Here is a 13019-nt window from a genome sequence, read left to right as displayed (position 1 = left end):
AAAAAATGCAAACATCATTCTGGGTTGTATTAGCAGGAGTATTGTAAGCAAGACATGAGAAGTAATTCTTCCACTCTACTCTGCACTGATTAGGCCTCAACTGGAGTATTTTGTCCAGTTCTGGATGCCATATTTCAGGAAAGATGTGGACAAATTGGAGAAAGTCCAGAGAACAGCAACAGAAATTATTAAAGGTCTAGAAAACATGATCTACGAGGGAAGATTGAAAAAAACTAGGTTGTTCTCCTTAACCTCTGAGGATAGGACAAGAAGCAACTGGCTTAAATTGAAGCAAGGGCAGTTTAGGTTGGACATTTGGAAAAACTACCTGTCAGGGTAGTTAAGCACTGGAATAAATTGCCTAGGGAAGCTGTTGAATCTTCATCACTGGAGATTTTTAAGAGCAGGTTAGACAAACACCTGTCAGGGATGGTCTAGATAATACGTAGTTCTGCCTTGGTCCAGGGGACTGGGCTAGAAGACCTCTTGAGGTCCCTTCCAGTCCTACGATTCTATGATAGCTGGGTGCTCGCCTGGGAGGAGGCAGACTCAGGGGCTAGTCCCTGCCTCACTGACCCCTCCAGTATTTTATACAAAGCAGAACAGCTTCAACAGATTAGACTGAGAGTCCTCCCCCCCGCCCCATTACCCCACAGCCCGGTGGTTAGCGCACTCCCCTGGGAGGGTGAGACCCAGGTTCAGAGCCTATTCTAGATTGAGGGGTTCAAACCTGGGTCTCCTGCCCCAAAGGGACATGCCCGAACCATTAGGGTAATGGTTATAAAGGGGGGGACTAGAACCATCTCCTCCTCCAGCCATTTGGTGAATCTAGCCTCTTTAAAAAAAAAGTACTGCAAAAGCAGGAAGCCTGCCAAAAGATCAGTGGGGCCACTAGAAGATTGAGAAGTTAAAACAGCACTCAAGGAAGACAAAGCTGTTGTGGAGAACCTAAATGAATTCATTGCATCAGCCTTCACTGCAGAGGATGTGAGGAAGATTCCCAAACCTGAGCCATTCTTTTTAGGTGACAAATCTGAGAAACTGTCCCAGATGGATAGGTCCATCAATGGCTATTAGCCAGGATGAGCAGGGATGGTGTCCCTAGTCTCTGTTTGCCAGAAGCTGGGAATGGGTGACAGGGGATGGATCACTGGATGATTGCCTGTTCTGTTCATTCCCTCTGGGGCACCTGGCATTGGCCACTGTCGGTAGACAGGATACTGGGCAAGATGGACCTTTGGTCTGACCCAGTATGGCCGTTCTTATGTTCTTACTAAGGTGTTGATAGAGGAGGTTTTGGAAGAAATTGATAAATTAAACAGTAATAAGTCCCCAGGACCAGATGGGATAAACAAGAGTTCTGAAGGAACTCAGATATGAAATTGCGGAACTACTAAGTGCAATTAGTAACCTAGCGCATAAATCAGCCTCTGTATTGGATGACTTGAGGATAGCTAATGTAATGTCGGTTTTTCAAAAGGCTCTAGAAGCGATCCTGTCAATTACAGGCCAGTAAGCCTAACTTCAGTACCAGGCAAACTGGTTGAAACTATAGAGAATTATCAGACACATAGATGAAAACGATTTGTTGGGGAGGAGTCAATACAGCTTTTATAAAGGGAAAATCATGCTTCCCTAATCTATTAGATTTTTTTGAGGGGCTCAACAAATATGTGGACAAGGGTGATCCAGTGGATATAGTGCACTTGGACTTTCAGAAAGCCTTTGACAAGGTTCCTCAACAAAGGCTCTTAAGAAAAGTAAGCAGTCATGGGATAAGAGGGAAAGTCCTCTCATGAATCAGTAACTGATTAAAAGATAGGGTAGGAATAAATGATCAGTTTTTAGAATGGAGAGCGGTAAATAGCAGCATTCCCCAGGGGTCTGTACTTGGACCAGTGCTGTTCAACATATTCATAAATGATCTGGAAAAAGGGGTAAACAGCAAGATGGCACAGGTTGCAGTTGACACAAAATTACTCAAGATACTGAAGTCCAAAGCAGACTGAAGAGTTACAAAGGGATCTCACAAAACTGGGTGACTGGGCAACAAAATGGCTGATGAAATTCAATGTTGATAAATGCAAAGCAATGCACATTGGAAAACATAATCCCAACTATACATACAAAATGCTGGGGTCTAAATTAGCTGTTACCACTCAAGAAAGAGATCTTGGCGTCATTGTGGATAATTCTCCAAAAACATCCATTCAATGTGCAGCGGCAATCAGAAAAGCTAACAGAATGTTATGAACCATTAGGAAAGGGATAGATAATAAGACAGAAAATATCATAATGCCACTATATAAATCCATGGTACGCCCACACCTTGAATACTGCATGCAGTTCTGGCTGCCCCAAGTCAAAAAATTTATATTAGGATTGGAAAGGATATAGAGAAGGGCTACAAAAATGATTGATGGTAGGGAACAGCTTCCATATGAGGAGAGATTCACAAGATTGGGACTGTTCATCTTAGAAAAAAGATGACTGAGGGGGGATCTGATAGAGATCTATAAAATCATAAATGGTGTGGAGAAAGTGAATAAGGAAGTGTTATTTACCCCTTCACGTAACACAGGAAATGAATAGGCAGCAGGTTTAAAACACACAAAAGGAAGTACTTCTTCCCACAACACACAGTCAACCCGTGGAACTCATTGCCAGGGGTTGCCTGTGAAGGCCAAAATATAACTAGGTTAAAAAAAATTAGATAAATTCATGGAGGATTGGTCCCACAATAGCTATTAGCCAACATGGTTAGGAATGCAACCCATGCTCTGTATGTCCCTAAGCCTCCTACTGCATACCAGCTACTCTCACAGACAACAGATTCCAAACACAGAGGATGTTCCCCTGGGCAAAAACTTAGTTACACACACACACAAAAAACCCCAAATACCCAATTTGACTATTCCTCTAATTGCACAAGACAGGTTACAAAGAAATAAACATAAACCTATTTATTTCCTTCACTACTACTCACTACTTAATAAAAAAAATAAATAAGAGGCTGAATTCTGGAGCTTTCCCACTCCGGTCCAAAGTGAAACTCAACCGACAAAGGGAACTTCCCTCCTTCCCTTTAAACCATCTTGTCCTCCCATTGGTTCCTCTGGTCAGATGTCAGCGAGGCTAGGTGAACTTCTTAACCCTTTACAGGTAAAAGAAGCATTAACCCTTAACTATCTGTTTATGAAGGGGTGTCCTGCTGATCTGGTGCTGAAGTGGGGCAAAGGGTAGTGCTCCATCATTAGTAGCCTCAACTTAATCTCCCAGTTCTTCCTCACCCTGAATTTAAGTGCCAGACAGAAGTTACACTTCTGAGGGACATGTAACTCTCCAAGGCAGAGAACGCAGTTGGAGTGACCTTTGCTAATGGGGCTGCCCTCCTGGCAAGAGGGGCAGTGTTTGAGGCAATGTCCAAGGAAGACAAGGCTTCAGAGGGAAGGGTGAGGAACAAAACTAAGCCTCTCAACTACTAAACTAAAATAATCTAAACTGAAACTATCTAAAACTAAACTAGCAGCTAGGGGAAAAAATGTATAGCCAAGGCACACTCCAAGGTGGACACACAAAAGTTCCATCTCAAGCTGAGGTGGCTGAGGAAGAACTGAAGGTGGTTCGCTTGCGCAGCCCTATAGAGTCTCAGTGTGAGGCATGAGGCAGTAGGGCGCACGGACACACTGAAAAACTCTGCTCGAAGGCACACGGGGCGCATGCCCATCTGAAGTGGAGCACCCACAGGGACACTACTCGAAGAAGAACCCTGTGTTCTCCAGTTAGGGAAGCCATTGAAAGTCTATGCTACAACACAGGCATTTCCACACACAGCTCCCTCCAGCGCTACGTCCCTTCCCCACAGAGCACAGCCAACTCTCTGCCACCAGATTTGAGAGCAGGAGCACAGAGCAGCCCAAGTGAGCTGTACAGAGTCACATAGTCAGTACCACAGTGGTGACTCTGGGCCCCTGGATTCATTACACTCAGCTCAGCTGTCCTGAGGGGTATTCGACAGACTGCTGCTAAGAGTGCAAGTGTGACTGTCTCAGGCATTTGACAGCAAAGCAGTAATATCAGACACAGCAGTCCCAGGCCAGTCAGTTACCTGCACAGGTTTGGCTGGATACCCTGGAGAGCTCAGACAGGCGCTGCTGGCCACCGCGGGAGGCTGAGACGGAACAAGTAAAAATTATTTGCTTCTCATCAACCAGAGTGTTTTCCCCTCTCCCTGCGAAAAGTGTGAATGGGACCCAAAGCAAAACCAACAGACAGTGTCCTACCCCAAGTGGGGAGATATCCCCCAACCCGCCATGCCACAGCCCAGCTCAATCTGCCCCAAATGGAGAAACGTCTGCCCATCCCGCCGTGGCCCAGCCCAACCCACTCCAAGTGAACAGATGCCCGCTCCATCCCATCCTGCCCCAAGTGGGGAGATGTCCATCCCATCCCTCCATGGCCCAACCCAGTCCGAGTAGAGAGACACCCGCTCCATCCTGCCATGACCCAGCCCAACCTGTCCTGAGTGGAGCGATGGCCACCCCATTCCAGCCCACCCCAAGTGAAAAGATGCCCACCCCATCCTAGTCTGCCTGGAATGGACAGACACCCACCCCATCCCACCATTGCCCAGCCCAACCCAACCTAAGTGGAGAGATGCCCAGTCCGGCTCAGCCCAGCCCAGCCTGAGTGGAGAGATGCCTGCTCAATCCTGCCTGGTGAAGCCCAGCCCGCCCTGAGTGACGTGGGGGTCTGACCCAGCACACCCAGCTACTCAGGCCAAGGAGCTGCCAGCCCAGAGCAGAGCAGGGTCCATCTAACCCTAATGGACAATCCAGGAATGCCCTGTCAGGGGAAGCTCAGGTTTGCCCTGTCATTAGGGGTCGCAGCAGGCAGATGTCTTGCAGGCTCCAGCCCCAGCCGGGAACAACACACAGCCACACTGGGGACACCGTGGTTTGTTGTGACACAAACGAGAGCCAATAAACACTGACAAGGTTCAAACCTGTCTGGAAGGTGGTTTTCTTGCTGGGAGAATTGGAGGAGGCAGCCCTGACACAAGTGGCTAAAATGCCCTGCCCTATCCAGCCAAGAGAATAGCCCTACAGACTGGTAGCCATGGTAACCAGCCTTTGGGACAGAGCATGTTTAGCATAGGGGGCTCTCCTTGGAGCTCAGGTGCAGAGTACTTTGGGGGTCCCTGCCCAGAGTGATGGGGGCAGTTAGTGAGGGGATCTGCCCTTCCACTCCCCCAGGAGGCACCAAGGGAAATTTAGTTCATGCAGCTCACCCCTTACCACTTAGTTAATGAACCTCCCCAACTAATGCAGCACACAGCCAGCCCCTCTGCCATTCCTGCCAGCTGAACTCCCAGTTCATGCCTGCCAGCCCACACAAGCCATGTCCCCCACAACATGTGAACCGTCATCCCAACCTGACTCCTGACACTGCCAAGGCTGCAACCCCATCACCCACACCTATCCCTAGCACCACCACCAAACCCCATTGCACCGGGCGGCAGCTTCCCTGCCCAGGACTCCTACTGTGCCACAGCCCTCTCAGAGGGCAGGCACAGAGGAGAGGTTCCCCGGGAGCAGAAAGCATCACTGTCAGCTTTGTGCAGCTTCATATTTTGCAAAGTATTCGCAAATATGCACATTAGCTCATTAAACTATTTTCAAATTTGCAAACAATGAGTGTCTGGCCAGAATCCACCCAAGTGGCAGGGTCAAACATGGAATTGCACCAAGCTCAGCAGGTGGGTACTAAAGGGAACAACCATGGGGGGGGAGGAGGAGGGGAGACTAGAAGCAGAAGAGGTAACCCAGGGGTAACTGGGGGCTAATGAGGCTGCTAAAGTAAGCTGGGGATAGGGGAGTTGGTTGAATGGGGGGCTCTTGGGTCAAACAGCCGACTGCAGTTTCCTCCCTTTTACAGGCTCCTGCCTATCAGACAAGATGGACAAGGCCGGGAGGCGGAGGGGGGGCGCTCTGGCACCTTTCTCATCAGTGTGGGGTCCATATGCCCCATCACAGTTCCCCTCCCCCCCAAGGGTAGATACATTCCTCAAATCCAGATCTGCCCCAGTTGGAACTCACCCAGCCCCAGGCTCACCCACAGGGTTACCATATTTAAAAAAATAAAAAAAGAGGACACTCCACGGGGCCCTGGCCCCACTCCTTTCCCACCCCCGGCCCTTCCCCGAAGTCCCCGCCCTAACTCCCCCTCCTCCCTCCCAGCTACGCAAAAAGGGCTGCCCAAGCGCTACCGGCTTCACAGTTTGCCGGGCAGCCCCCAGACCCTGCGCCCCCGGCCGGCGCTTCCCCAGCGCAGCTGGAGCCCGGGAGGGGAAGCACCCAGCCAGGGGCGCAGGGTCTGGAGGCTGCCCGGCAAACCGTCAAGCTGGTAGTGCTCGGGCTTCGGGCAGCCCCCATGCCTCCGGACCCTGCACCCCCGGCCGGGCTCTTCCCCTCCTGTGCTCCGGCTGCTGTGCTCCTCCCCTGACTCTTCAGCTCTGTTTAAGAGCCGAGCTGCCCGAGTGCTCAGGCTTCAGGCAGCCCCCATGCCTCCGGACCCCAGCCGCTGGCTGGGCACTTCTCCTCCTGGGCTCCAACTGCTCTGCTCCGGCGGCGCAGGGTCCGGAGGCATGGGGGCTGCCTGAAGCCGGAGCGCTCGGGCAGCTCGGCTCTTAAACAGAGCCGAAGAGTCAGGGGAGGAGCAGAGCAGCCACAGGAGAGGAAGTGCCCGTCCGGTATTTTCCCGGACATGTTCGGCTTTTTGGCAATTCCCCCCGGATGGGGGTTTGATTACCAAAAAGCCGGACATGTCCGGGAAAAACTGGACATATGGCAACCCTACTCACCCACTCAGCATGTGCTATGGGGCCTCTCCCTGCTCTGCCTGGCAACCTACCCTTCTGATTTGGTGGAAAGTCCTCTTTCTTCCCCAATAAGACCCTGTTTTCCACGTTTTAACCTGGAGCAAACTAACTGGGGAAATGGGAGCATCTTGGGGAAGCACACGCACAGCCTGGACTGTAGGGGTATAATACGGCCAAGCTACGGGACCATCCCCCCCCCCTCAAAGAACTGTATCAATCCTTGGCATCTGGCTCCATTGAGGGGCTCTTACAGCACCCAGTTGCCTAGCAATAGCAGAAAGCACCAACTGGAGAAGCCAAGGCCCAGAGGGTCAGGCCTGCATCCCTTAGCCTATCCCTATGCTCAGATTCACACCACCCTGGGTTTGTTCTCCTCTCCAGCTCTGCAGGAACAGGCTCCTAACTTCGTAACTTGTATGACAGTGCTGCCTTGGTGTGTAATGGGGGCCTTGTGCTGCCTGTGCGGGCATGGAAATGCAATCCCCCCCCGCTCCAGCAGAGGGCTCTTGGGAAGGACAGCAATGGTCCACTGAAGCGATTACAAAGGGGTGATGGAAGCAGCCTGACTCCCCCCTCTACAGCATCGTTGCAGGGACACAGTGGCCAGGAGCCCAGAATTCCCCAGTAAAACTTCCCAGCCACAAGTGCCCTCCTGCTCCCCAGGTTGCCTGGGCCACACATACCTCGGGCGGTGGCCTGCTGGGAGTCATGGGCACGTACACAGACCTGGGGCTCTTCAGGTCTGAGGTTGTGGAGATCAGATTTGGGCTGCTGATGTCGCAACTCTGCAGCTCATGCCTCACTTTCCTGGTATTGCTGCCCTCTTGAAACATGGGATTGGAGAGCCCGTTGGTGGTGTTGGTCACAATCCTCCTGAAAAACACACAAAAAAGAGCCACAGCCATATTTTCCCTCTGGTTTGATTTCATTCAAAGGCCCGCAATTTTGAGGTCTGCTGAAAAGCCCAGTGGCTCTTTGGCAGTGAGGCACAGAACAGCCCAGGATTCACCAGGGCCTGGCTGCCACCTTGCCCTAAAACGTGCTACGTCATAGACAAGGTAGAATAATATGCTTTTCAACACTACTCATGAAAAACCATATATTGTAGAAAAGGTCAGATCCTGAAAGACGGATATATATCAATATCAGGGATATCAAAATGTGTCCCAAGGGACTGGAAAGCATAGCCAGTCTTGTTTCACCACAGAGTATGATGATGTCACCATTAAATGCTGATTACTGGGCACAAGGGTTCATTTTCTTCTTTTTTCCATTTTTAAAAACAAACCCAGCATTTTAATCACTTTATTGCAAAAATAACTGAAGTCCACAACAGGCAGTGGCCATCTTTGGAAACTTGAGCTTAAAGCAATTGCTCAGCATCACAGCGGGTGTGGGATCGGGCCAAAATGCAGATCTCTGATGCCTCAACTACAAAGCCAGCCTGCATAGCCGACCGTATGTGACCATGAATGTGGAGACAGGATCAACCATGCTGCGAGGCTCACAGTGGTTTGGGGTGGGGGAGGTGCAGGCACAGCCCCATTTCACAGAGAGCTTTTACCTACTGCTACACGGCCATGCAAGGCAGAGACCTGGGTGCTATTCCTGTTTCTGCCTGAAGTGACTTTGTACCAGTTCAAATCCTCAATTACCTGAGCTGTAGAGCTAACAGGTCTGCCTGTCCGTCTATCCCATACTCATCACCTTGGAATCCAGAGATTGTATTTTCTCCAATTTAGAAACGTGGGCAACACATTCTGTAACTCCTTTGAACATTGATTCTTACTTCTAAAGAATATAGTGACCATTTTAATTACACCAATTAAATGATTGAAAAATAATGCTAAATTAAACTAAGAGCTCCTTCAGGTAGTGAATTACCTTTCCCAGCTGCAGCACTGGAATGATGTAGTTTTGGGAGGGCGGAGGGAGTGGGTGAGGGGGCTGCGTAAATTTCTGATTATTTTTTAAATTTCTTTTTAAAAGAGGGGAAAAGGGGAAATTAAAATGGATTCTGCTCCAACCCCCTGTCTGGGTCTTTGACTCATCCTGCGCGGCACATGGTCACACAGCTCAGCCACCAGCAGGAAAGATTCGTTCATTTATCCTGCACCCAGCTCCTAAATGACTCTTTGGGCAGAGATCAATAGGGAAGTTCCAACCCCACTGACAAATTTTCCAGGTTCTGGAATGGTCTCATGCAGCTGTTAAAAGTCATGTATGTATCAGGTGAGGCATTTCCAGCAGAGAGGGAAGTATTAATGCCATTCTACAAGGCACTGGTGAGCTCTCATCTGGAATCCTGTGTACAGTTCGGGTCAGCCACATTCAAGACAGACGAATCCACACTGGAACAGGTGCAGAGTCGAGCTAATAGGATGATCAGGGGAACAAAGGGCCTGTCTTATGAGAGGAGAGGAGATTGCAAGAACTTGGCTTGTTGAGCCTAGCAAAATGCAGGCTGCGAGAGATTCTGACTACTCTCTACAAATCCATTGGGGCAAACACCAGAGTTTCTGAAGCTAAAGGACAGTGTGGGCACAAGAACAAATAGGGATATACTGGCCATGAACAAATTGCGGCTGGAAATGAGAAGAAGGTTTCTAACCATCAGAGGGTGAGGTTCAGGAACAGCCACCCAACAGGAGCAGTGGGGGCAAGAAACCAAACTCATTTGAGGCTGGAGCCCCTTCCAGCTCTTTGTCCTATATTCTAATATCCCCCAAGCTTTGCATGGAACAGCCCCATCAGTTGTATGAACATGCTTAGCTGCTTTGTCCCAAACCTGGATGCAGAGTGCTCCCTGGAAGAGGGTGCAACTGGGCTTGTGTGTTGCCATGCAGAGTATGACAGGGTATGTCTCGATTGCTTCCTCATGCCTGCCTGGGGAAAAGCCCAAGTGGGTGTGTGCTTGGGACTGCTGTAAGCCCGTCCGCACGGCTGAGTGCCCAGCTGTGAATCACAGGAGCAAACCCAGCCCTGTGCTGCTCACTCGCACTGTCAGTCCTCTCCCTTTCCGGCACATCCTGGCTCTGCCACCTCACATTCAGTAAGTGCTGTGAGCAATCGCAGCAGCCAAGGTGTGGTTGTGCCTTGGGGCTCTGAGAGGCCAGCTGGGAATCCCAGGTGCTTGGCAGACAATCCTGGCATGGAGCTACTGCTTTTATAAAAATGGATACTAACTGCCAATCCCCTGAAGCCCACAGAGCCTCAGCCTGAGGATTGTAACCCAGACATGATCGGGGCCCCATTGTGCCGGGCACTCTACAGTGCACTGGTCCCAGCCCCAGGAGCCTGCGATGAGAGGACGGGGAGAGGGAGGAGGTGTCATGGGAGTGAGACACCCTCACAGTCTGTTACACACACTGGGATATTGCTGCTCCTTCAGGTTCACCTCTCATTCCTGTTGTGTCTGTAATTCCCCATCAGCCTGCCCCTCCCAAGAAGCCCTAAAACCACCAGGTGATGTCCAGGCTGGGACCAGCACCCAAGGGCGGTGGGGTGGGGAGGCCTGCGATTCTAAGCCCTCCTCATAGTCATGTAGCAGCTTCCCCCAAATGGCCTTTGGGCTGGGGTTTCTCAGCCCTGGGGTAGGAAGGAGAGTGAGCATTGGCCCACCTCTTTCTGGTTCAACACAAAGAGGGGCTTTCACCCTCAGAGAAGCTACTGCACCCTCCCACTGCTTCAGGTCAGGGGTGTCATACCTGGCCCAGGCATCGCTCAGGGCACATTGGTGAGAAAATGCAGTTGTGAGTGAACTAGAGCAGCAGAGAACAGAGAGCAGCTCTTTGGCCCTGTGCCCAGCCCCTCCCCAATACCCTCAGTATTCCCCTCCTGCCTAGAGAGGACATTGGCAGGGCCCTGTCAGCACCAGGACCTGCAGCTCCCTGTTTGGTGAGAGCACAGGGACTGATGGCACTGCAGGATGAGTACAAACAGTTGGGCCCTGCAGGGGGTTGGGAAGCATACCACACTCTCTGGGGGGTGCTCGCTTAGCAGGGAGGCCCATCAGAAGCTCCTGCTGTCAAACAAGGAGTGGACAGGACCTGCACCCACCCCACTCCTACAGTGTCTTCCTGAGCAGGCTGCTCAGTGACCAAGCACCCACCAGGAGGCAGCAGATGAAGGCGGTGGGGGTGTAGGAAGGAAGAGCCCAGAGGGGCAGGCCAGGAGAGGTCTCCAAAGGGTGGGTGAAGGGGTGGTATTTCAGGGATTCGGGGCATACAGCTTCCCACGCCTGTCACTGATCAGAACCCAGAGCAGGGGCTTCGTGAACATCATCAGCTTCCATATGATGGCCAGACAGTGACTCCTCTGGGCATGGGGCTGAGCTTCTCAGTGCAGGTCACCATGACAAAAACCACCAGGACAAATTGACCCACTGGTCAGCAGCCTCGGCTGAAGGGCTAGGGTTGGATAGGCCATGGGGGAATGAACTCTTCTCTCCCGCAGGCCATAGGGGACAGGGGAAAGAGTGGGGACACTTGCCTGTCAGCACAGGACTCAGACAAGCATCTGGATATCTGGAGTCAGGCACAAGTACTAATGGCCAGTGGATTGGTATGGAGAGAGTCAAGCAACCATATTGATTCAGTCTGTCCATCCAGCTGTCCAATCAGCCTGTCGCTTGCTCCTCACCGTGGAATCTGGCTATTGAGTATCCCAGCGAATCAGAGGAACTGCCTGTCGTGGGGACTGAGCTCTGTGGGGGAACGGTACAGTAGCAGGAGTCTTACCCTTTCTGGAAGTATTTCTTCCCATTGCCTCTGTAGAACACAAAGCCTCCGATGATCAGCATGGCCACCAGTACCACCACTGTCAGCACGGCTGCAACAACCACGCTGCTTCCAGCTGTTGAGAGCCAGAGAGAGGGATCAGGGCAGGGGCTGTTCCCTTCACCAGGGCTAGGTGACTCAGGGGTTTGGTTTGGGGAATTCAGTCACCTATCCCAGCCCATCCCCTGGTGAGCAGGGCAGGGCCAGACTGTCCATTGTTTTCCAGGGCTTTGGCCAATCTAAACAGCTCCTGAAAGGAGCGCGTTGCCCAGCCTATCAGACATCACAGTCAGGACATTGCTACTGCCTGCAGCCCAGCTGTTTCCTCCAGCAGGTCCATCCCAAGCCCTGCCCTCCTGGCCCTAGTGAGCGCTGTACCTGATGCAATCTCCGAGAGCTTCCGCTCGCAGTAGGGCGCAGCCCAGCCGGGCTCACAGTGGCATTCCCGCTTGTGATTGCAGACCTGAAATCCAATATGGCAGGATTAGGGACCAGGCAGCAACTCTGACCTTCTGACCATGCTTTACAAGGGGAGGGTTTGGGCTCAATCCTGTAGCCTCTACCCAGGTCACACTCCCATCGGCTTCAGCAGCAGTTTGGCTTTACTAAGCAGGCAGCAGGATTGGGCCCCTTGTAACTGCTGCACATTCGCTCTGGCCTCAGGATCACGGCTGGTGAATTGTCATTACCGCACAGATACTGACAGCAAGAATCTGTTCTCCTGAAGCAGAGTATGAGTGACTCGCACTGGCATCACCCGGGAATCAGCCCAGACAGTGCCTGTCTGTCTGACATGCAACAGCGTGTGATGCTGCTGTGTCCCATTTGTTGCACTCAGCACCAGCATCTGGAACAGTCCAACTGCCCCATCTCAGCACCTGTGAGCAGCTCACAGATGTCCCACTCGGGCAGCGCCTCCCACAATCACAGCTGCTGGAGGAGAGGAAGTTCTGCTGAACTCATTGGCAGAAAATGTTCCCTCCCAACTTGGGCCAAATTGCTCCCTGAACCAAAGTGCCCAGCGACAGGCAGGGCACAAGGCCATGGGAATGTTGCCTTATCCGTTCCTTCAGGGTGGACATGCTGAGAAAAGCGAAGTGCTGCGGGAGCTCTCTCGGGGACGAGGGCCCTGTTACCACACAGTGACCACACAGCCCAGCCGTGGGTGGCCTGTGACCATGTGCTCTGAGGGAGGCAATGCTGTGATAGTGCGACATGAAAAGAGACATCATGACTGGCGTAGACAGACATAGCAAATGGACCCTGTGGGTCTTGGGAACATGCCGGGTTGCTGGCTGAAAGGCTGCATTTGCCAGCAGATCACAGGAGCAGACATCAGCACTGAGGTACTGCAGACTAAG

At 51.6% G+C, this 13019-nt stretch overlaps 1 protein-coding gene across 2 annotated transcripts in view; it reads right to left on the bottom strand.

The window, feature by feature from the left end:
• The window catches only part of ADAM8 (ADAM metallopeptidase domain 8), a 93480-nt gene that overhangs the window by 4231 nt on the left and 76230 nt on the right, over positions 1-13019 (bottom strand). For both annotated transcript variants that reach the window (XM_054034251.1, XM_054034252.1), the window contains exons 18-21: positions 12037-12121; positions 11620-11734; positions 7564-7753; positions 4109-4171 (exon numbers count right to left, since the gene is read on the bottom strand). In XM_054034251.1, the coding sequence (XP_053890226.1) occupies positions 4109-4171; positions 7564-7753; positions 11620-11734; positions 12037-12121 (453 nt within the window). The remainder of the gene's footprint in view (positions 1-4108; positions 4172-7563; positions 7754-11619; positions 11735-12036; positions 12122-13019) is intronic.

This window comes from Malaclemys terrapin, chromosome 7, assembly GCF_027887155.1.
Source record: "Malaclemys terrapin pileata isolate rMalTer1 chromosome 7, rMalTer1.hap1, whole genome shotgun sequence".
Taxonomy (NCBI): domain Eukaryota; kingdom Metazoa; phylum Chordata; order Testudines; family Emydidae; genus Malaclemys; species Malaclemys terrapin.
Note: the sequence above shows the minus strand (reverse complement) of the source record. Positions and strands in the feature narration are given on the sequence as shown.